Source organism: Electrophorus electricus, chromosome 19 (assembly GCF_041902795.1).
Source record: "Electrophorus electricus isolate QZ-2024a chromosome 19, ASM4190279v1, whole genome shotgun sequence".
NCBI lineage: Eukaryota > Metazoa > Chordata > Actinopteri > Gymnotiformes > Gymnotidae > Electrophorus > Electrophorus electricus.
In genome coordinates, this window is record NC_137515.1 from 16,886,656 (window position 1) to 16,907,443 (window position 20,788).

Below are 20,788 nucleotides of genomic sequence, written 5' to 3' on the forward strand. Positions count from 1 at the left end.
TTGAGTTGTTGATGGTGGACTGTCTGGGGTTTTCTAAGTTACTTGAGCGGCCCGCGGTGGGGGGCGTTTCTTATTTGCCAGTGACTCGTTTCTCAGTCGCTGGGTTGAAATCTAAGCCTATCAGAGGCCGAGGCCAGCACAGCTCGGACCGCCCCCAACGGGTTGTAAAACAAGCTCCACCCCTCACCCATGCTTGCCTAGACAACAAAGAGCATGTTGCGAGGGCAGAAACGACTGGCTACACAGCCTATTAGCTTCACAAAGTATTACTTTATCTCGCATTTAGTTGATTTGCTGACTTTTTCGCATAATTACTGAGACGTACAATATGCCGTGCAAGTGTTAATGATTCGCATATATAAAATTGCCTTCAGTGAAAAACGAGACATCCATAGTATTGCTATGATCTGCAAGAGCGTCTTAATTTAGGCAGAATAGGGTTATCGACTCCGAGAGGGAGGGGTTCTGCTCGTCATCAAATAGGTCACATAGACAAAAACAATCCTTTTTGGTTTCCAGCTCTAGGTTATTAGTTAAAATGCTTGTAATATGCCCACTCTAAAAACATCTTTTAAAATATAAAACTCCAGATGTCCTACGATTTTATTTTAACCTATTTTTAACCTATGAGTTTATTTTTAACCTATTCTAACTAATTTTATTATTTTAAATTTGTTTATTTGGGGGGACACTAAGAAACAGCAATAGATGGCGTCATATGATTATCAATATTGTGTGATAGGCCTATTACCAAGATGTTTTGCCGAAGTCTTTTATATACAGCGATGTTATTTTTACTTGGTATATATTAGTGCACAAATTAACTGCGGTTGCAGAACATCACAACAGGTGTGGTATGATAACCACACCTTGACGCGTGGCTATTCCAGCCGGCAATTTGTAAACATTACCATGCGGTCGTAGTAATCGCTCCTTTAAGAGAGAGTGGGAGAATATAAGATCACGAGGACATCTAGTGGTTACATGCGGCAGTGCAGCTACCCTCTGTGTATCTTGGGTTCCCCCAAAGCATTGTAACGCAAAGATCCTGGTTAAACGGTAGACCGGATAATACATAGGACACTCTCCTCTGTCATTGATGTTAACATTACGATGCTTTTGGGAAAGGTGGCCTCTGTTCGATGTACAACTGTAACACTTGTAGGGTTTATAGAGAGCACTGTTATGGTAGGCCTGTGGATTTTTGCTCTAGGTGTGCAAGGGATCGTTCAGATATTAAAAAAAAAACCTTAGATATTTCCAGTTCTACATTGTTTAGGTTTGTGCTGTGTCTGTCTTCAGTGACCTGCATTGTGGTGAGTGCTCTAATTACTATAGTCCCAGTGTGGTTCTCTGCGTACAGAGTTCCATATAAACAGTGCTACAGTCCTGCATGGTTCTTTGGACACAAAGTGAAACAGTTCCATAGATCCAGTCTAGCCCTTTGTCCAAATGGCCTACCATCATAAAGAAAAATGCAACTGTATACAACCTCTATATGCAACTGCTTCAAAATATAGTAAACAAACTATATTATAAAAATATATACTATATACTATAAAAAGTTTATTTTCAGTGCTCTATTATTCATAAATAAATAACAAAACATGATGCCATATAGGATAGAGGTGCATACCATTCACTTGTTTTTAAAATGTGTTGTGACTAAACTATCTAAAGATAATTAATAGGAAGAATGTGGTTTTGCCTTTTGCAATCTATAATCTATTATGTTGTATTAATTTTAAAAATTACTACAAAAATGCCACCCAAAATCTTAGTCAATCAGGAAGGGCTTCTTACTATACATACTGCTGGTTGTGACAGTAACAAACACAGCAACAATAGGTTACTTATAGTAAAGATCTGTAACAATTATTGTGCTATTATTACAGCTAATCCATAATAGTCAATAATAGTTATTTTAGTCATTTCACTCATAGTAGCCTACTTATGTAAACATCAGACTTACAAATTTTGGCTTCTGGGTTAATTTTAGATCCCATAAGACCAATGAGATCAGACCTTTTTAATCATCTCTAGAGGAATGAACAAATAATATTCCACATAGAGCAATTCTGATCTTCAAATTTGCTGAATATGTCTTCCAATTTTAATTCTCAACAGTAAAGTTGGCTCAGGATTCAACAGCCTTTTAGGAAATTACAGAATATGAAAAACAAAGACTATAAAATCACATAACCTAGAATGCCAGTATCAGGTCTGTCTTAAATAATTCTCAGGCAAATAATATGAACTTCAGGCATAAAACATTTAATTAACTGGAAGTATATCATGTACAATATGCCCTTTATTTTTATTACAGGAGTGCAAGGACACAATATACTACCACATGATCTAGTCTAATATGTTCAAGGACATCCAAAGAGCAAAACACATGTGCAGCTGAAAGTGTGAAACATTAATCCAATTAGTGAAAATGGACTATATTACAGATTTATGATGTTTTAAATTGGTAGACTAGAGTGATTATGTCTACACTGTATTACTGTGAAGGGCACACAATACATTTAATGTGCAGTGTAATAGGTGAATCCTCTATTGGTAGGTGCACTATAACTGGCATTGGGAAACTTAAGAGCATATGATTTCAAATAAAACCATTTTTTGGCCTGTCTAGACAAACATACAAGGAGCAGTACATTAATGTGCAGTTAAACAGTTAAAATAACTGGTTTGTGAAAATGGATTTTATAAGAGATTTCCTATTTATTTTTACTGGTAGCCTGGAAATAGATAAGCTCATTCTTGAAACACATAAGCCAAACCCTTCTGGTGTTGAAGGACACTCATGGAGCAACTCATGTCTAACCAAACATGTGAAACATTTACCTAATTTGTGAAAACAGATGAAATGTTAAGAATTGTTATATTTTCTAATGGTGCTATACACAAAATAAACAATTACAGTAAACCCACAGGACCCAGACCCTGCGTTTTAGGACCATGATTTATTACATCCAAGGAGTAATATGTTTCATCTGTGAAACCTATAACTAATTTGTGGAAAATTTTAAATGTCACATATGAAACATGGATAGTAGTTTTGCAGTGCGTAGTCGAATATTATTTTTATTTTGAAAAAACGTCACGGTGCCGAAGTGTTATTGGCGTGCATTGCAGGTGAATATGTATATACCCTTAACACTGTATATCCATCACTGTTAAAGCTTGTCAGGTTATATGAATTCCGATGGTATTCTTCTGTTTTTTTTCTTTCCTTTGATTTAAGAACCTTTTACGTATCTTACTGGTACTTTTGTTCATGTATGTGTGGTTTCTAACAAAACAAGCAAACACCAAAAAACAACAAAACAACAACTTATAGCCATGCAGCCATTGTGAGGGAATAACTTCTTAATAGACGGTTTCAGGAGCAACGTCATCAGAAAGTTGCGTTTGCACGTCGGAAATGGACATTCGTGGCATTGTTGATATAACATCTAAATTAATTAATATTAAGTATAATATATCAAGATATTGTATGCATATATCAAATTATTCCTACTTATGCCTACACAATGATTCAAATACCCAAACGTTTAGATTTAATAAGGTCATTTAAATTAAAGGTTGTGTATTAGTGGATCTTCTCCCTATACCTAATTAACCTTTATATCTAATTAACTATTGCGGCTAGCTTTTACCATGTTCTCGATAGTGGGTCTATTTATTATATAAACACATTTTCTGTGTTGATCCGACGCTCCCAGTTTTGTGCCGCACGGTAGCTCACCACCAGTGGCCGCAATTTATAACCCAGCCCATTGTCATCATGGACGACTCTGTAGTGTTATTCAAAGACCATTGCTTTTCATATCTGCAAGTGGATCAAATGTCATGTTGTTTTAATGTTTATTGGCACTATGAAGGACATTTTATAAGCCTACGTTAACCTCTCTTTTAACAACGGAGATGACTGAGCACGGTTGCGTGGGATGTAGTGTTATATTTTTGTCCCGCTTTCTGTTCTCATTTGGTGAGTAGCCTAGGTTAGCCAGCCTAAGCTAACTTCTTTTAAAATCTACAAAAATACCATAATTGCTGTAATATTGTTGCCTCGCATAGAAAATATCTGTTTTAAACGCAAAAGGATTTGCATTAAACGCACCAGCAAGGCCGTCGGCCCACTTCCCATTGGTGACGGGGTAAATGGCTTTGATCTGAACATTACAGCGTCTGTTACTGCACTAATTTGCGCCTGTTTGTCACCAAGTGCGCTCTTTAACATCACGATCTTTTACTCTCTCCTCCAGTGCCTCTCTGCTGCTCCATGCGTGACGTGACAGCAGGTTACCTTCAAGTGAGACCTTTTTGATGTTATTTACACATGGGCAGTGTTGCCTCTGTTTAGTGAGACCACATAAAATGCCAGTTGTTGGTAATGATAGTATTGTTATTAAGATTTATCGCCGATGGAGGTTGTTTTTTTATTTTTGTTTTTATCACTTATTATTCAGACTGCAGTTTCAGCTTTTTATTCTGTCTCCGCAGAGAACAACAGACAGGCAGGCTCCCATGAACCAGTTAATCGGTGAGTTGAAGTGAAGGAGATGTCTTGCTTTTGAGCAGCAAATTATTCACTTTGCACTTTTAATGAACAAGTAGTTCTTTACTAAGTAGCCTAAATAAGGTCCTTATAGAAGACAGGAAGCAGGATTCTGGAGGCATCCAAAAACATGATTAAAAAAGTGGTTTGAATGGTTACTTGGAATCTTTTCTGAAGAAAGTCTGAAGAAAGATTTCAACATAATAGCACATGTTCCGAAATGCGTAACACACACTTTGGTGCTGTGCGTCACAGTGGGAACAGCTGTTAATGGATCTTAAATCCCAGCATCACACATTCAGATTCCTGAATGGACATAGACTAAACATGTGCATGGCCTGCAGGTTTTAATATCTTTAATATATTAATTTATTTTCAAATGATAGATAAAAATGTAAAAAAGTAATAAAGAGTAGTACAGTAGTGCATAACACTTAGATATCTGAGTATTTGGGCTAGTGACATGTCTTTTTTTTTTTGTCTCTCTTTCTCTCTCTCACACACTCACTCAGAACTTACAGAGGTTGTATTTGTGATTCAGAGCCAGAGGATCTCCTACCATGCTCAGAGAGCACAGCAGAGCAGAGAGCATCTTTTTCACCAAGCACAAACCCTCAACCAGGTAGATCCAGCTAGCTAAGCATAAAGACTTTGCTGTTCTAAGCAGTTTAAATGTTAATAAAACAATGTAGATTTAAATGTAGCTGGTTATCAACATTTTAATATATTATGAATGCAAATTGGGTATTTGCATCTCATAATGCAGGTGTTTCGTGTTTTAACACCTTGTATGAACTGCAGCCAAATTGCGTACTTCTTGGAATGATAATTACCATCTGGCTCCATCTGCTTCATGACAGAGTAACTGTTTTAAGTGTTTTCAGGGTAGTTTTTCTGTGATGAAAAGGTTGCCTCTGCAATGCATACTTTTGCCAGAAGGGTGCACTCTCACCTTAATTTCTTCGTAAGACTTGTGGCTGTATTGAGGAAAGCATTGAGCATTGAGTCTGACTAGTGATCGGAATGGTCTATAATATGGAATACAGTGTTTGTGTGTGATCCTTGAACCTTTCAGTCTTCTTGAGAACTCATTGAGTATTCCTCATTCCTGAATGGAAATGATGGCAGTGATTTGTAGAGTCCACCTCTGCCACACTCACTTACACCCTCACAAGCATATACAGACTGGATGAGCTGATGAATATGTCCTCGTTGTCCCTGCATATTGTAAAGAAATTACTTTGTTGTTTGAATAGAAATTATGTTGTTGTTCTCATTGCTTGTTGGGGGGAAAAAAAGCAAAAAGCAAACTAAAAGCACATTTCCTGTCTCTTAGGCTTGGTATATGATGGGCTGAATGTTCTCTTTTTTGAAAATAAGAAGGGGGGGGGGGGAAGCACCATAAACGCTGCGCATTTAGGACATGATGTTTTGACCTTCATTGTTCTAAGTATATAACGTAATGGAAGAGAGAGAGGCTCTCTGAGGCATGTGCTTAGGGGACCCTGTTACCTTTGAATGCTGATGGTACGTGGCTAGAGAGTGAGCTCCTCTCTAGGGCTTTCGGCACGGTGGGAACCAGTGAAGACAATGTGCACCTTGCATAGATCCCTATGGACTTGAGCTGGGCATGGTTAGTTGTATGTATATGGCTTTACCATGGATAATCTGTAGCTTTTGATAACGAGTGCGGACAACACGCGTCACTAGGAGGCCGTGTGAAGCATGCCTTCAGATCAGATTGCCTGTGGCTGACAGGGTCCTGGATCCTCACTCCCCCAACGTTGCCTGGGGCTGCTAGGGTCCTGGATCCTCACTCCCCCAACGTTGCCTGGGGCTGCTAGGGTCCTGGATCCTCACTCCCCCAACGTTGCCTGGGGCTGCTAGGGTCCTGGATCCTCACTCCCCCAACGTTGCCTGGGGCTGCTAGGGTCCTGGATCAACGCTCACGCTTTCACAGCATTTCCTTCAGGTTGCTGCACTAGTGCAGTTTAAAGCCTTCCAGGAGACCCATGACATACTCAAATCCCTAAAAGCTTTTCTCAAGGAGAGTAACACTTTTGAATGGTGGCCCTCTGCATTTTCCCTGTTCCAGTCTGAGATGTGTGGTGCTGTTTTTCCGACAGCTTCCTGCAAAGCCTCAGGCTGTCAGTGGGAGGATAAGACTGCTTGATAACTTTGAGTCGTGCTTGACTGGGCAGGTTCCTTCAGGACATTAACATGAGAAGCATGTGGAGTCTCCAGACGTTACTGATGACATCTGCGTATTTTCTACTTCTTAAATGCAGTGTTGATGCTGGAAATCCCAATTTGTTCAGATAGTATCTTATGAATTTTGATAGCGGAATCCCCTGAACACTTTGAGGTAATGTAAATTAATTTGCTTGGCACATTTGTACTTATTAGCCCAGCTAAGTAAAACACAGCCCGTGTGACTCAAGGTAATAGATGTTTGACCTTAATGGGCTGCTTTGGATGGATTAGATTTTGTTTTTCCTTCCTCACAAAGCCCCCTCGCAGCGTAGGGGTGGATTGTCCTCTGCGCATCATTACTAAACGTGTGTGTGTGTGTGTTTGAAGTCGCAGCCTGGTGGCGGTCAGTGAGCAGGTTATAAAATGACTAACATTCATGGGGAAATCAGAGACTTTAGTGGGCTTGTGTGGCGTGTTGCAGGACTTGCCAGATGTCTTGTTCCTCCATGAGCTGTCTGCATACGAAGGGAACTGGGGGATTCTTCCTGCTCTGCCTCGGTGAGCACAGCTTTTACCTGTGTAAACAAAGACACACACAGATTATGGATCACTTATGTAAATTAGTTCAACACAACTAGATTTTTTTTGTTTGTTGAAATTTATTTTTAATACATTGACAGCATAATATAGAGACATTTTAATACCATAGAAAAAAACCTTACACTGACTTACATTAGTCGATGTTGCCCATGTTAGGATGATGTCCTAGGAGTTTATGTTCTTCCCATTTTGATTTGTATTTTGTATTCAGCCTGTTCATTATCTGTAGAGCTAGCCTCCAGAACTGGGATGCTGGGATTTATTGTTGTTTGTGTGACCATTGTGGAAGAGCCTTTAGTGTTCATAAACACTGTAGTACTTAAAACTGTCTCCCAGTCTGGCCGAAGACTACTGCCAGAGCTCTTTGTGGGTTTACTTCTTGGAGGAGGAGACTGTGATTGACCTAGCCAGACTGCTGCAGGTGCTTGCCAGGTTCAGCTCAGGCAGGGTAAGTTTGGAGTCCTCACTGTTCTCTGCTCTCTCATTTGCGCCTGGGCCCCAAAGCCAAACCATCTCGTCATCTCGTCCAGCGCAGCCTGGGCACTCAGAGGTTTCCCTCTGAAGCCCAGTGTGCAGCTGAATTAAATTAAAGCTGTCACTATTCAGTAACCCAAGATGGGCCTCACACCCCGTCATAGAAGCTATTTCTGAGAGGAGAAATTATAGGGCTTCTGTTTATTTTTAGATAGAATATTTATATAAGCGTTTACTACTTTTATTAGCTTTGAGTGAAAAAAACAACAAAGAAATAAAGGAACCCATTTTTGTGTTGGAGTAGGTTTTTGCTATTTTAACACAAACCGCTCTATATTAAGAATACAGCTTTCTCTGGCTTTTGATTGGACCTTGCTTTGATTTCTCCCACAGTGCTGTATCTCTAACAGTGCAGTATCTCTAACAGTGCAGTATCTCCGTCTCTGTCCTCTCCAATATCGAGGGAGGTGCTTCATGCGGCTGACAGGGCACAAGTTTACAGATCTTGCAATCACTTGGGCCGAAAATTGGGATTTAGGCCAGAGACAAACGGCAGCTTTTACCCTGAACGTCCTCCCCTCGGCAGGAGTGGTTTCTGGGCAGGGCACTCCGTGACGAGGCTGCCACAATCATCCACCATTACGCCTTCTCGGAAGAGCCGGCTTCTTTCAGCTACCCTGACTTCGCTGCCGGCTGGGCTCTCAGCTGCGTCCTGGTGAAGAGGTGAGGAAGTTCGTTACCGGTTGGCACGTCCCCGTCACAACACGGTGGGATAACGAGCCGCTTGCGGACACTCCACATTGGATGGACACCTAATGACTTAATTGGTGTTTCAGGCTGGCCAGCTATATGAAATACGAGCCACCCAAGTCTGATTTCACCATCGACCTTAAACATGAGGTATGCCCATCATCAGTAACGGCATTTTGCAGGATTGAGTGTATAACAAAGTTCAGCGGTTCCCATGTAACTAAAAATGTAGCAAAGAATCACATTTCCCCATATCCAGCACAAAGATTGTAAGTGTATCAATATCTCACTTGGTTGATTGATCATACTTGGGGTGAATGCAGTGTCCCTCAAATTTCACTTGAATAAGGCATTATGTTAATATTTTGGCAAATGTAAACAATTATCATGACATCTTTTCTAAGACTGTCAGTATTATGTGATCTGTGGGAGTTACATTATTGTTTTAGAAACAAGACTCCTGTCATCCCTCCAGCCATCTGTTTAACTGTCTATATCCCTATTTGACATTTCTTTAGGTCCATCAATGTTTGTTACAGTCTGAAGAAACGTCTTCCTTTGGTTTCCCTACCATGCCATCATTTCTAGAAATCTCCTAGCTGTGGATCCTACATTTTCTCTGGAGCTCCACTCACTGTCTGTTGGATCGCTCCTGCGTAATATTCATCTCCATTTTCTGCTTCTAGCATCTTTATCCTCTTTCCATTAGGACCAGCGTTCTTCATTTTAGGTTCTGCTACGTACTCGATACCCGTGTGAGCAAATGTCACCTCTTTCCACTGAGTATGACGGCCTGTGACGGTGTGCGATATCTCTCCTCCACCTCCCCCCGGCTTCTCTGTGTGAGAATACGACTGCCTGTTCCTAACAGAGCTGGTCACGGTCCTTCTCTCCTTCCACTCACCTTCCATTCATTCCGGAGTCCAGAGAGGCTGTTCCGCACTATCTGGTCTCCCCTCTTCCAAGCCATATGTCTTGCCGACTGTCTCCTGATCACTCACCTTCCATCTCGCTAATATCCCTTCTGAACTCTTCCTGCCCCTGTGCTGTTTGCCCTGTACCGAGCTAAGAGCTCTTTTATTGACCAGTCTGATTGCTCCGTTTGTATAGATTGCCCTGTATATTTGGGAGGAGGGCAGAGGACCTGCTCTGACGCCAGTCTACCACTTCTGTTCTGAACTCCACGGCTCCCCCAACACTGAGCACTGTGCGTCCACTGTCAGCTCCTTTCTACCTAGCTGTGTACGTGGCTTTGACCCATGTGCGCTCGGGTTGGGCAGTACTGTTTCATGTTAGGCCTAACCATATGCAGGTCGTGTATATATAGACTAGTTTTAATGAAACAGTGTTTTACTGACTGATATAATTGTTAATTATCACTTGTGAAGTATGATCGTTCATTCACAAATAAACGTTTATAGTCTTAAATAACATTTATATATCTATCTATTTATTTATTTATTTATTTATTTATTTATTTATTTATTTAAAGCAGCCCACTCATAAGTAACCTTATTTATGACTTATAAAAAGCAATTGGTATTGGACAGAATCGTATTCTCTGATTCCGCATCTTCATGTGAGCGTAAGGCAAGACCTGATATCCACGAAGCAAGATTGTCATGCAAAACGGCAGCAAATTTCTGAATGTAGCTGCATATCATTTAAAGAAACATGATTTTTTGATTATTATTATTACAATGTGAATAAAGGGGAGACACCTTAATTTTGGGCAGTTTTATTAGCCAGATTAATAATGGTTGGTCTCTTGTTTCTGTATGAAACAGTTTTTCCTCCATGAAGTTACCACTACCACTATGAGTTTAGGACTTGGAACAAAAAGTGTTAAGGATCTTAAGGTCAATGCTCTGCTGAGGGCTTCATTAAGTTCATAATCGCGGCATTTAAGGAATTGATTTTTGGACAGTCAAACCCCTGAACCTTTCCAGTCCATCTCTGCACACAAACCAGGTCCTTGTGATTGGTCTTGTCTGATGCCCAATATTTTTGTATATCTCCATAGGGGAAGCCAGTGGCGAGGGAAGACATCTTTGTAGCAGTGAAGACCTGTCAGAAATTTCACAGCGACAGAGGTGCCTTATATATCAGCTTTCAGCCCATTAATATACTGCTTATCTTATGGCTTAAAGCCCCTGCTCTCCTTCTGGAACCTCGGCCTGAGTTTATTTAAAATATGAGAGATGGTAATTGCCTGAAACACAGGCACATTATTAAGCACACATTACTGCCTGATGACAGTAAAGCATCGTTTCTGTTCACTCCCTGATTTGGAAGATGAGCTCTGTGAGCTGCTGGAGCTTACACAGGCTAAGAGTTGAATGTTAGAGGCGTTAAGCAAAGATTGTTCTGCTTATTTCCAGCTGCACTCCCAACACCCATTTTATAAGAAACACATGCCTCATACCAACTTCATTTAGCTCTCCTATTGGATAGTCGCAGTTAATAGGTGTAGCGTTAGTGACTGTAATCCTATGGTTATGCGTAATTCGTGAAACGCTAGCTCATTCATCATTGGTCAGTTTTTGCATGTTGGACCATTGAGGACAGAATATTAAGTGGGTCATGGATCAATCACAATACAGCATTGACACTAAAATGGTAGATGCTAAGGGTGGTTGCACTGGTTTGTAGATCAGTCGTGCTGGGGTTTTTAGCAGTATTACCTCTGGGTTTAGTGTGTTCTGCCAACCAGGCATGAATGAATCAGTATTTATAACAGGTGAGGACTGTGTGCAGTAAGCATAATTGCAGCCGTTAGTCAGGATATGTTTTTATTTGTATTAAAAAGGCCAGCCTACAACATTTCCAGTTGTTTCATCCCATATCGGAAATCATGCTTAATTCTCTCCTTAATCATTCTCTGCAGAGAGAGGCCACTGGGTGATGCAGTCATCTAGCTAGACAAATCAAGAGTATAATTGGCATGTCAAACCTGTCCCCACTCTCTGTGGAACAGCACAGGTGTGAGTGGTGTGTCTAAATGGTCTACACTCTCTGTGGAACAGCACATGCATACGTAGTGTGTCTAAAGTTAAGTACGCAGTGCTGTGGACGAGCTCTTGCAGTGGGTTGGCTTAATTGCAGCGATTTGCATGATTTACCATTATGTTTTTTTTTTTTTTTTTTTTTTTGCAACCGCTGTAGGATGACGAGGAAAAAAGGATCCATCAACATAGGAAACATTAGCTAAAAACATATTCCCGAACAGAACACAGGAGAACGCAGAAAAACGCAAGAAGCGCCTCAGCAAACAAGATAATGTCATAACGAGCTTTATGCAATCAGCTATTTGTGACTGGGTTTGCGATTTTAATTTGATAGGGTGACAAAAGTGGTGGTTGTTTACTGGTGCTCCATAATTTGTCACAATCTCTTATGTAAAAAACTTTTTTATATCGCAGTATGGTCATAATTGAGTACTGTGGCATAATTTATCGGGGTAATGACCACACATTTTATCATCCATCCTGTTTGTTTGATGTATTCTATGTGTATTTGGACTGATGAAATAGAGGACACTTTTACAAGGTCATCTTTCCACTGAAGTTCTGTTTAATTTTCACGCCTTTTTAAACCTAAATATTCCTCCTTCTGTCTCTTTTTCATACAATTTCACCAGTGTCAGTGGTGAAGAAGACTTGGGCTAAGGATGCTGCATTGCTGGAGTATTACAGTGACATCTCTGACCCTGCCATCCCCACCGTTGACCTGGGAGTGCCCAACACAGAGAGGGGTTAGTCACTCAGCCCCAAGGCTTTATACATGACAGTTACACTGGGCGTGTCTTTCCTCTGCTGCAGCCTCAGAAGAAAGCTATACCACATTCTTATAGCTCCACTATCAGTGCCTATGTCCAGACTGTTTTGTGTCTTTTGTCCAAAGAGGGAAAACTCTGATGATTCGGATCTAGCCCTCCATAGACACGGAGGTGGGAGCCAAGTTTGTGTGTGTGTGTGTGAGAGAGAGAGTGTGTGTGCGCACGCGAGTTAATTGTTCATGTTCACTGTGATTTATATCTATGATGATTCGTATCTGGCCCTCAGCACTGATGTGGGAGCCATGTGTGTGTGTGAATTGTTCATGTTGATAGAACAGGCAAAGACTAGGAAGAGACGCAGCTTTTGAGTGCATTTCTGGTTGGGAACGACGGAAAGACGTCTTGGAGCTCCAGTTACGAACACGAAATTTCTTCTATGGGCTCTGTTGTCAGCTTTTTTTTCCTCCCTGTTCCAACATGGTGTGTGTGTGTGTGTGTGTGGGGTCCATTTTTATGCAGGTTGACGCCGAGCTGGCTGAGGCAGGAAAAGTGTTGCCGATGTGCTGGTTGATTATGCACGACTTTGTGTGCTTTAGTGCTTATCCAGCTGTTAATGGAGTCGGAGCTGTAAAGCCTGTTTATGCACGCCATGCTCTGACACTGTTTACACACTCAAGGTGCATAGACAGGGAAACGGATGACTTCTGACCACTTTTAAGAGCAGTTATTTTACAAATAAATCATGTATAAAACATTTGCTGGGGTCTAACCACCTGTTTTATAACTAAATGTGTTTAGATTGTAAAGAGATATCACAGGCATCTCATATTATGCCTTGATTCAGAAAGATTAGACAAACCTGTGTCTGTATCTCAAAAGCCTGCGAGAACAAAGGCTAGTATACCTTGAAGATGGTTTGGGATGGGGGTGCAGGTTAAACCCTCACCCGTGTGTAACCTGCACCAAGCACTCACTATGGGCTGCGGAGCTCTATTTTATTAGCGAGCACTTTCCCTCCCTACCGCTCTGTCTCTTTCTACCTCTCTCTAACTCTCTTTCTATCTTTCTCTTTCATCACCCCATTCTCAGTGACCTGTTGCCTAATGGTGGGCCTATTTTAGACAGGAGTTTCGTCCTCGTTGCTATTTTCGGCCAGATAAGCATCCTCAGTGCTCTGGAGGGAGCAGTAAAAGCAGAATTAACTGATGAATTCTCAGTGATCATTAGTTCTTCTAAAGTAGAAGGGTACCATTTAAGGTTACTTCTGTTTCACATGAAACCTTTTTTTAGCATTTACTGTTTCCCCGACATCTATTCTGGATCATTATTCATGCTGTTCTTTTGGTTTTTGCGAAGAGGGAACATATGAAGAGTTTGTTGACAAAATCAAATTGGAACTTCAAAGATTAGTTAAACTAAAATCCATGTCAACAGAATGGTTTCAGTTTTGTAAAAGTCCTTGTAAAGTGACAATTGTTCACCAAAGGTTGTAAATGAAATCTCTGTGTTCAAGGAGAAAACTTCACTCATGTTCACTTTGTCAATTTGACCTGACTCCGACTCCCCTTCCCATGAACCTGTGGTTCCCAGATGGGAGGCTTTAATTGTCAGCGTGTGATGAAGGTGTTGTATGTGTTTTTTTGTTTTGGGCTCTCAGGGCACTGTGCCAAGACGTTCGCTATCTTGCGGAGATTTGCATGGGGAGGAGTGACTGGGGCACCATGGCTGCTCCTCGTGGACGACGACACGTTAATCAGGTGACGCGGGACGACACCTCCGTCTGGACCGAAACCAGCGCTTGCATCAAATGCACCGAGCCGTTCCAGCAGCGCTGATAAAAAAAGATCCAGGCCCCAGCTCCATGTCCCGCCTGCTCACAAACCTGAAAATCAGCTCCACACAGCAGCGCAGACACTGGGTGGTAAAAGTACCGCCAGTCACGACGTTGCCATCTGATTAGTTAGCAGCCCACTGCTAACGTTTGGTTTGGCAAGCAGACGGCACATTCTGCCGAGGATTGACATGAATTTGAGGACGAATGTTTCGGCAGGAGTCAAAGAGCTGCGGTTTAACAATTTACTAAGCAGAGCATCGGCAGAATGAAAGTATTCGTAAGTAAACTCGGGCCCTTGATAAGATAGATAAAGTGATCCCAGGTAAAATGATTTACTTATAAGGCTTGAATGATTCTATAAGTATTGATGGCAATATTTTTATATAAATAATAATAAAAAAAATTTCTTCATATACTAAACATTGTAATTGGTGATTGTGGGTTGAAAGAGAGCTACCTAAAACAGAAACTAAAACTAAATTGAAATTTTAGGATGGTCAGATTAGAGACTTTGGTTATGTCATAGTTTGGTTGGCTCCCATTCCCAGGGACACCTCCCCCTTTTAGCACCTCCCACGTTCCCGGGCACCGGTTCATTAGCCTAACCACCAGTGCTCCTCCTTCACCCCTCCCCAGCACCTCCCACGTTCCCAGTCACCGGTTCATTAGCCTAACCACCAGTGCTCCTCCTTCACCCCTCCCCAGCACCTCCCACGTTCCCAGTCACCGGTTCATTAGCCTAACCATCAGTGCTCCTCCTTCACCCCTCCCCAGCACCTCCCACGTTCCCGGTCACCGGTTCATTAGCCTAACCATCAGTGCTCCTCCTTCACCCCTCCCCAGCACCTCCCACGTTCCCGGTCACCGGTTCATTAGCCTAACCACCAGTGCTCCTCCTTCACCCCTCCCCAGCACCTCCCACATTCCCAGTCACCGGTTCATTAGCCTAACCACCAGTGCTCCTCCTTCACCCCTCCCCAGCACCTCCCACGTTCCCAGTCACCGGTTCATTAGCCTAACCACCAGTGCTCCTCCTTCACCCCTCCCCAGCACCTCCCACGTTCCCGGTCACCGGTTCATTAGCCTAACCACCAGTGCTCCTCCTTCACCCCTCCCCAGCACCTCCCACGTTCCCGGGCACCGGTTCATTAGCCTAACCACCAGTGCTCCTCCTTCACCCCTCCCCAGCACCTCCCACGTTCCCAGTCACTGGTTCATTAGCCTAACCACCAGTGCTCCTCCTTCACCTCCCCATCTCACCCCCAGTGCTCTGTATTTTGCCTTCATGCTGCATTTCTCTTCCTGCTGGCTGAGTGCCGTTTACGGGCCCTTTTCCCTTTTGTTTGTGTTCGAGCTGCAAATGAAATGCACTGGCACTTCGCTCCTTTCTCCAAAGGTCAGGGATTAAACAAATTAAATATGTTTAGCAGAAACAAGGTTAAAAACAAAACAATAAATAAATAAAATAGTGCAATAGCTGAAACAAGGCCACATTAGGAATGGCATAGAAAAGACATGACAGGACAAATAAAATATAATAAACATATAATAAAGCCTAAATAGCATTGCTGGATAAGCCATGCAGAAGACAAAGTATGTATGATCATTGTATTTGGCCTTTAAACATGGTTGAGAATAGCATGCCATTAATGCCTGTATTCTGTATGTAAAACATTAGTACCTGCCCATCAGTCATGTTGATGCACACATGCAATCACTGTTCTCCAAAATAACTGAAGGTTTGGTAAATATTTCACCCCATGTTACAGATTCATGAGGGCAAATTTGCAAAACAGAAAAAAACCTACTCAGATGGTTCTCATTTGAAAGATGTAATAGATCGTGAAAGACAATCTGATTCTGTTAATAGATCAGTATGAACAGTTTTTTGTGGATTTTGTATTTTCGCACATGCAAACTTTTATTAAGACCTGTTCAGACTTGTTGCCATATTATAGCCATATAATCATATTCAGTGAGATATGAAAGATAAATATGGATATAAATTAAACTCCTTAGTGTTTTTGTTTTCTGATGCACTGTCCACTTTTATTCCTTCATTAGATTTTAAAATGTGTTGTCTTCACTGGCAGAATGAAAATGGTATACATGAAATATCACGTAGGGCCACTTTCAATAAATCATTCATGGCTGTCCTGAGAAAACCTTTTATTACTTTTTGATGTAAATCGAAAAGTTTTTTTTGTGTAACTTTCTTTGGCATTTTCAGAACAATTCCCTAGCAGGTGAACTCTGACCTCGGCCATTAGTCTTGGCTGAGTGGCCCGGCAGTGTGATGGCTCTTAGGTGACGGATCTGTCATTTATCCTCAGCTTGAACAGACTCCGCCGGCTCCTGCGCTGCTACAACCCTGGCGAGGCGGTGAGCATCGGCGAGCGTTATGGCTACGGCCTCACTAACGGCGGTTACAGCTACCTCAGTGGCGGGGCAGGGTGAGCCTTCCATATCGTAACCCCCCAACCTGCCTTCTTTGGATGGACTTGTGGGTGAATTTATTTCAAGGCATATTTGCCTTAGTGTTGCAGGTTATGCATGCACAGTGTTTGCGATCGCATTGCCTCTGTGCCTCACTGCAGTAGTTTGCTCAGCCCAGTTCGTGACGCCTGCTCATGCATGCTAATTTTTCTCCATCGTAGCCCTTAGGGTTGTCCCTGCTGAGGTCTGATCTTTGATCTTTGTTCTGATATCTCCTGACCTACCACATCCCTTTTTTGTTGTTGCCAGTATGGTTTTCAGTAGAGTGACAGTGTCCCGGATCCTCTCCAGTGGCTGTAGCTGTTACAGTCCGGATGCTCCAGATGACATGGTGTTGGGGAAGTGTCTCAGCAGACTGGGACTGCCAGTCACACACAGCCCACAGTTTCACCAGGTCACACACACACACGCACGCACGCACGCGTGCGCACACATAGAATTTCTTTTATTGTTTAAAGGGAAGAGGATTTCATGGATCTTCATGTACAGGGCAGGTTCTTCTACTGTGCTGTCATAATTGCTTCTTTCCTGGTCTGCAGGCTCGTCCTGACGACTACCCCAAAGAGCTCCTGGTACGCCAGAGCCCCGTCTCCTTTCACAAGCACTGGAACATCAACCCTATTGCTGTCTACCATCAGTGGCTTATGGACGGCAGGGAAGCATTTCACCATCTTTTAACCAGAGAGCGCAAGCAGGAGCTGTAGCTTTCAAGATAGCTGATTTATATTGCGTGTGGGTGTAAGTTCAGAGCAGAGTTCCTCTACAGAACAGAGTTTTTTTTCTGTGGAGTCATGCAGTCGAATTATGTTTGTTTTTTCAGCACTTTCCCAGTGCCGGGAGGACACTCCTGCCCTACACGTTCACATTTCAGCATTTAAAAAAAAAAAAAAAAAGTTTCACAAACTAAAATAGATTTATAGTAATTTTTATGCTAAATTTGTTCATGTTTTTAAAATTATTCTGTCACATATGGTTTATATTACTTATTCATAAATAAGGCTGTTATTACACTTTAAAAATATTCTTGTAACTCTATATTAAATGCATAATTTTGGCTCATAATTGGTCTCAGGTACATCCCTCGTCGGAGTCCAGCAATCGCCTGCCCACAGTCTGATCCGCTTTCCTTGGTACAGCTACTATATACAATGACCTATGAATATACTGGAACAAAAAACTATGGGGGATGGAGAAATTCTGAAAATATATTTTGATTCAACATGCAAAAATAGATAACATTTTTTAATTTACTATTTATTTATTATTTATAACATAATAAATAATATATTTTTGCTGGAAGCAAAAGTATCATCAAGCCGTTAGAGAGCTGTGTGAGAACCGGGTCTGTGGGCCCAAAAACAACAGCTATCTGTGGCACAAGGGTATTCCAGGAGAGGAACTCTGAAATACGGTTTGCAAAATTGTGTTTACCACTGTAATGTATGTTACTCAGAAAACGCAGAAAAAAAAAGAGAGGGAAAAAAGACATTTATATATATATATATATATATATATATATATATAAACAGCAAAAAAAAAATATATATATACACTATATATATATATATAACAGCAAAAATATATATTTTGTTACTGTAAAATGCAAGTTTATATATAAATATCCACTTTATTTGAACCTTTTTATACACACTGTCATTTGTCTTACTAAACGTGTCCCAGTGATTGAGTTAAAAAGTCTACAGGTTCACTGTGCTGCAACATTTGTACAGTGACAGCTACAAGACATTTATATTGCAGCAAAGTGAAGAAAGGTGAATTTACCTCCATCTCTTATTAATCTATGGAAATATATCGAGGGAAGATTGAAAGCCAGCATGTTGCGAACCAAGCAGACAGTTTTGAAAAATGTAGCTTTTCTCATCTTTATGCAAACGAGAAGCAAGCATTGCCAGATGGCAGCCAATCAGCACCGTGTGATGCATTAGTCCATGTCACATTAGGCTACACACTGTAATCAGTGTTGTAATGAGTTGAGAAAGAGGATTATCAGGACTGTATGAGGTGTTTCTGTACTTTTCAACATAAAAAGCATTGAAAATTGTGTCTGAAACAGTCAGTGCTCCTGACACGTTTTCACATTTGTTTTATATTTTTCTAAGTTATTTGGTATATAAAAAGTAATTCTATGATATTAACACGTGTCATTGGGTAATTAACTAACTGACGAGCTTTGTTATCTGTATTTGTTAAATTGTTTGAGTCTTGCTGTGTCCCGATAAACTTTTCAGTGACACGGCCCTAAAGCAGCCAGCAGGAGGTGAAACGGGTGTGTCACTTTGTTGCAGTGGTAATGCACTCTTAAGCATTTTGTCTGGACGCAGCCGACGGTGTGCTGTGCTTTTAATGGTTGGCCAATTCTGTTCACTGATAAAAACAAAACTGCTCGCTGTGCCCAGAAAATACTGGAAAACGCAACCAAACTGAGAAAGGGGTGTTATGCTTTGTACTACAGTACTTTGGGGGAAACTCATCCTCAATAAATTATAAACATGCTTTTTACATTTTTAGTACTGTTTTTTGGTTTAGTGAGGCTCAAGTGAAGTGTATGTGTTTGTTTTTTTTTTTTTTTTTTTTGTTTTTTAGAACTATGCATTTCATCCCAGGGACTGTGAGTCCAGGTGTTTCCATTTAAAAGTTAATCCATGCACATTCATGGACACGTACATTTAAAATCAAGAGGGAGGGATGATGACACCTGCTTCTGTCAGTGTGGTTCTTTCAATTTTGTCTTGTAATTATAATCCTCGTACTGGATCAGCCAGAGAGAAATAAAGGGGATGCATGTGGTAATCACCAGCACCATGTGTTGTATTCGGTAAATGCCATAGTGCCAGTCTCTCCAGACGGTTCTGGCGGGGTGTAATGTACACACAAGCAGCAGCCTGGCCAGTAATTACAGCCAGGACATGAGCTGGGTAGCAGTAGTGCCAGCGGGCATGGACGTGCTCTAGTAAATTAATCATTGTGTTTCATAAATTGTAATATTGATATGAACTAAGCTATAGAAGAAAAATGCAAAGCCAGTTACATTTCTCTGCTGCCCTTCTCATTTTCTGCTTGTCTGGGTCTGAATTTACTCTCTCACACACTCACTCACTCACTCACTCACTGCACAGTGAACCATCTATATATTATTCAAGTGAGAAAAAATAGGAGAGGAAAAATAGTAAGGTGTAAAACTCTCCAATAAAGATCTATTTTAATTAAACATTAAAATAATAATGTTCACAGTAGGCAAGGTAACTTTTTATACTGCACATAATAAACATGGTAATTCAGGGAGCTGTAGACAATTGAAATAAAATTAGTTAAAAAATAAGTTTTGTTAACAGGAAATAAAGGTAGAATGGCAGTACAACACCTTTGCTGAAATCGTAAGAATAGCACCATAAACCTACCAGAAAACTAGATCAAACAGGTAGTCTAAATTTTAAAATGTCTAGGGTCAGGGCTGTTTTTGGTTCCATCTAAGGGTGTTAAATGAACCAAATGCACTTCTGTTGTAGAGAACCAGAAAGGGAACCATCTGCAACCATAGTTCTCTTTATGTTCAGTTCAATGTAAGTGAACATTAAAGATGTCTCTCTTCTCCTTTTGGTCTTCTTTAGCACTGATGAGATTTCAGACCACTTGTAGTTCACACCACAGCTCCTTTAGAACTGGGCCCCCATCTGTGTAACACAGAATTATGGGTAGTGTCAGATGGCTACTTTTCATGCTGCTGCTAGTTGAGTGTGCAACATTTTCATGAAACAGATGAGACGGGAAAACTAAAACAGAACTGACATAAAATACCAAAACTCTGAAAAAACCTAAACAAGAGATGTTGCGTGGAACATGGAGGAGCAGCACTTTACTGCTAATCCAAACAATCCCATATGCGGGCATGTCCTTATATTAGTTTTTGACTGTAAAGATTGCAGCTGTACATGGCAGGTCTTGAGGTTTACAGTACATCAATGCGACAAGGACCGAGGTCACTCTGTTGTCATCAAGAGGACAACAATACAAACCATAAATGAACCGTGCTGAGACCACCTCAGGGGGGGTGGTTCGAGTTTGACGAGTTTTG

The 20,788-nt window shown here is 41.2% G+C and overlaps 1 protein-coding gene across 3 annotated transcripts; it reads left to right on the top strand.

Moving 5' to 3' along the window:
* The first annotated feature begins 3,779 nt into the window (after positions 1–3,779).
* b3glctb (beta 3-glucosyltransferase b) lies at positions 3,780–19,658 on the top strand. Of its 3 annotated transcripts, none has more exons than XM_027000856.3 (15): positions 3,780–4,000; positions 4,278–4,324; positions 4,516–4,555; positions 5,083–5,192; positions 7,245–7,321; positions 7,700–7,811; positions 8,424–8,560; positions 8,674–8,737; positions 9,698–9,829; positions 10,611–10,680; positions 12,228–12,341; positions 14,023–14,122; positions 16,533–16,652; positions 16,945–17,089; positions 17,235–19,658. In XM_027000856.3, the coding sequence occupies exons 1-15, from the start codon at positions 3,937–3,939 to the stop codon at positions 17,397–17,399; spliced, it is 1,497 nt and encodes a 498-aa protein (XP_026856657.2). In that variant the 5' UTR covers positions 3,780–3,936; the 3' UTR covers positions 17,400–19,658. The 3 variants fall into 3 exon arrangements, with proteins under 3 accessions (XP_026856657.2, XP_026856659.2, XP_081558880.1); XM_081702754.1 differs by lacking the exon at positions 3,780–4,000 and adding an exon at positions 4,015–4,169; XM_027000858.3 differs by lacking the exon at positions 9,698–9,829.
* Positions 19,659–20,788: the final 1,130 nt, after the last annotated feature.

Bases quoted from the DNA above. Each gene is read 5' to 3' on its own strand.
- b3glctb (XM_027000856.3), top strand. From the start codon at position 3,937: ATGACTGAGCACGGTTGCGTGGGATGTAGTGTTATATTTTTGTCCCGC. The intron at 7,322-7,699 runs GTGAGCACAGCT...ACTGTCTCCCAG, and splicing joins ATTCTTCCTGCTCTGCCTCG to TCTGGCCGAAGACTACTGCC. The intron at 9,830-10,610 runs GTACGTGGCTTT...ATATCTCCATAG, and splicing joins GCTCCTTTCTACCTAGCTGT to GGGAAGCCAGTGGCGAGGGA.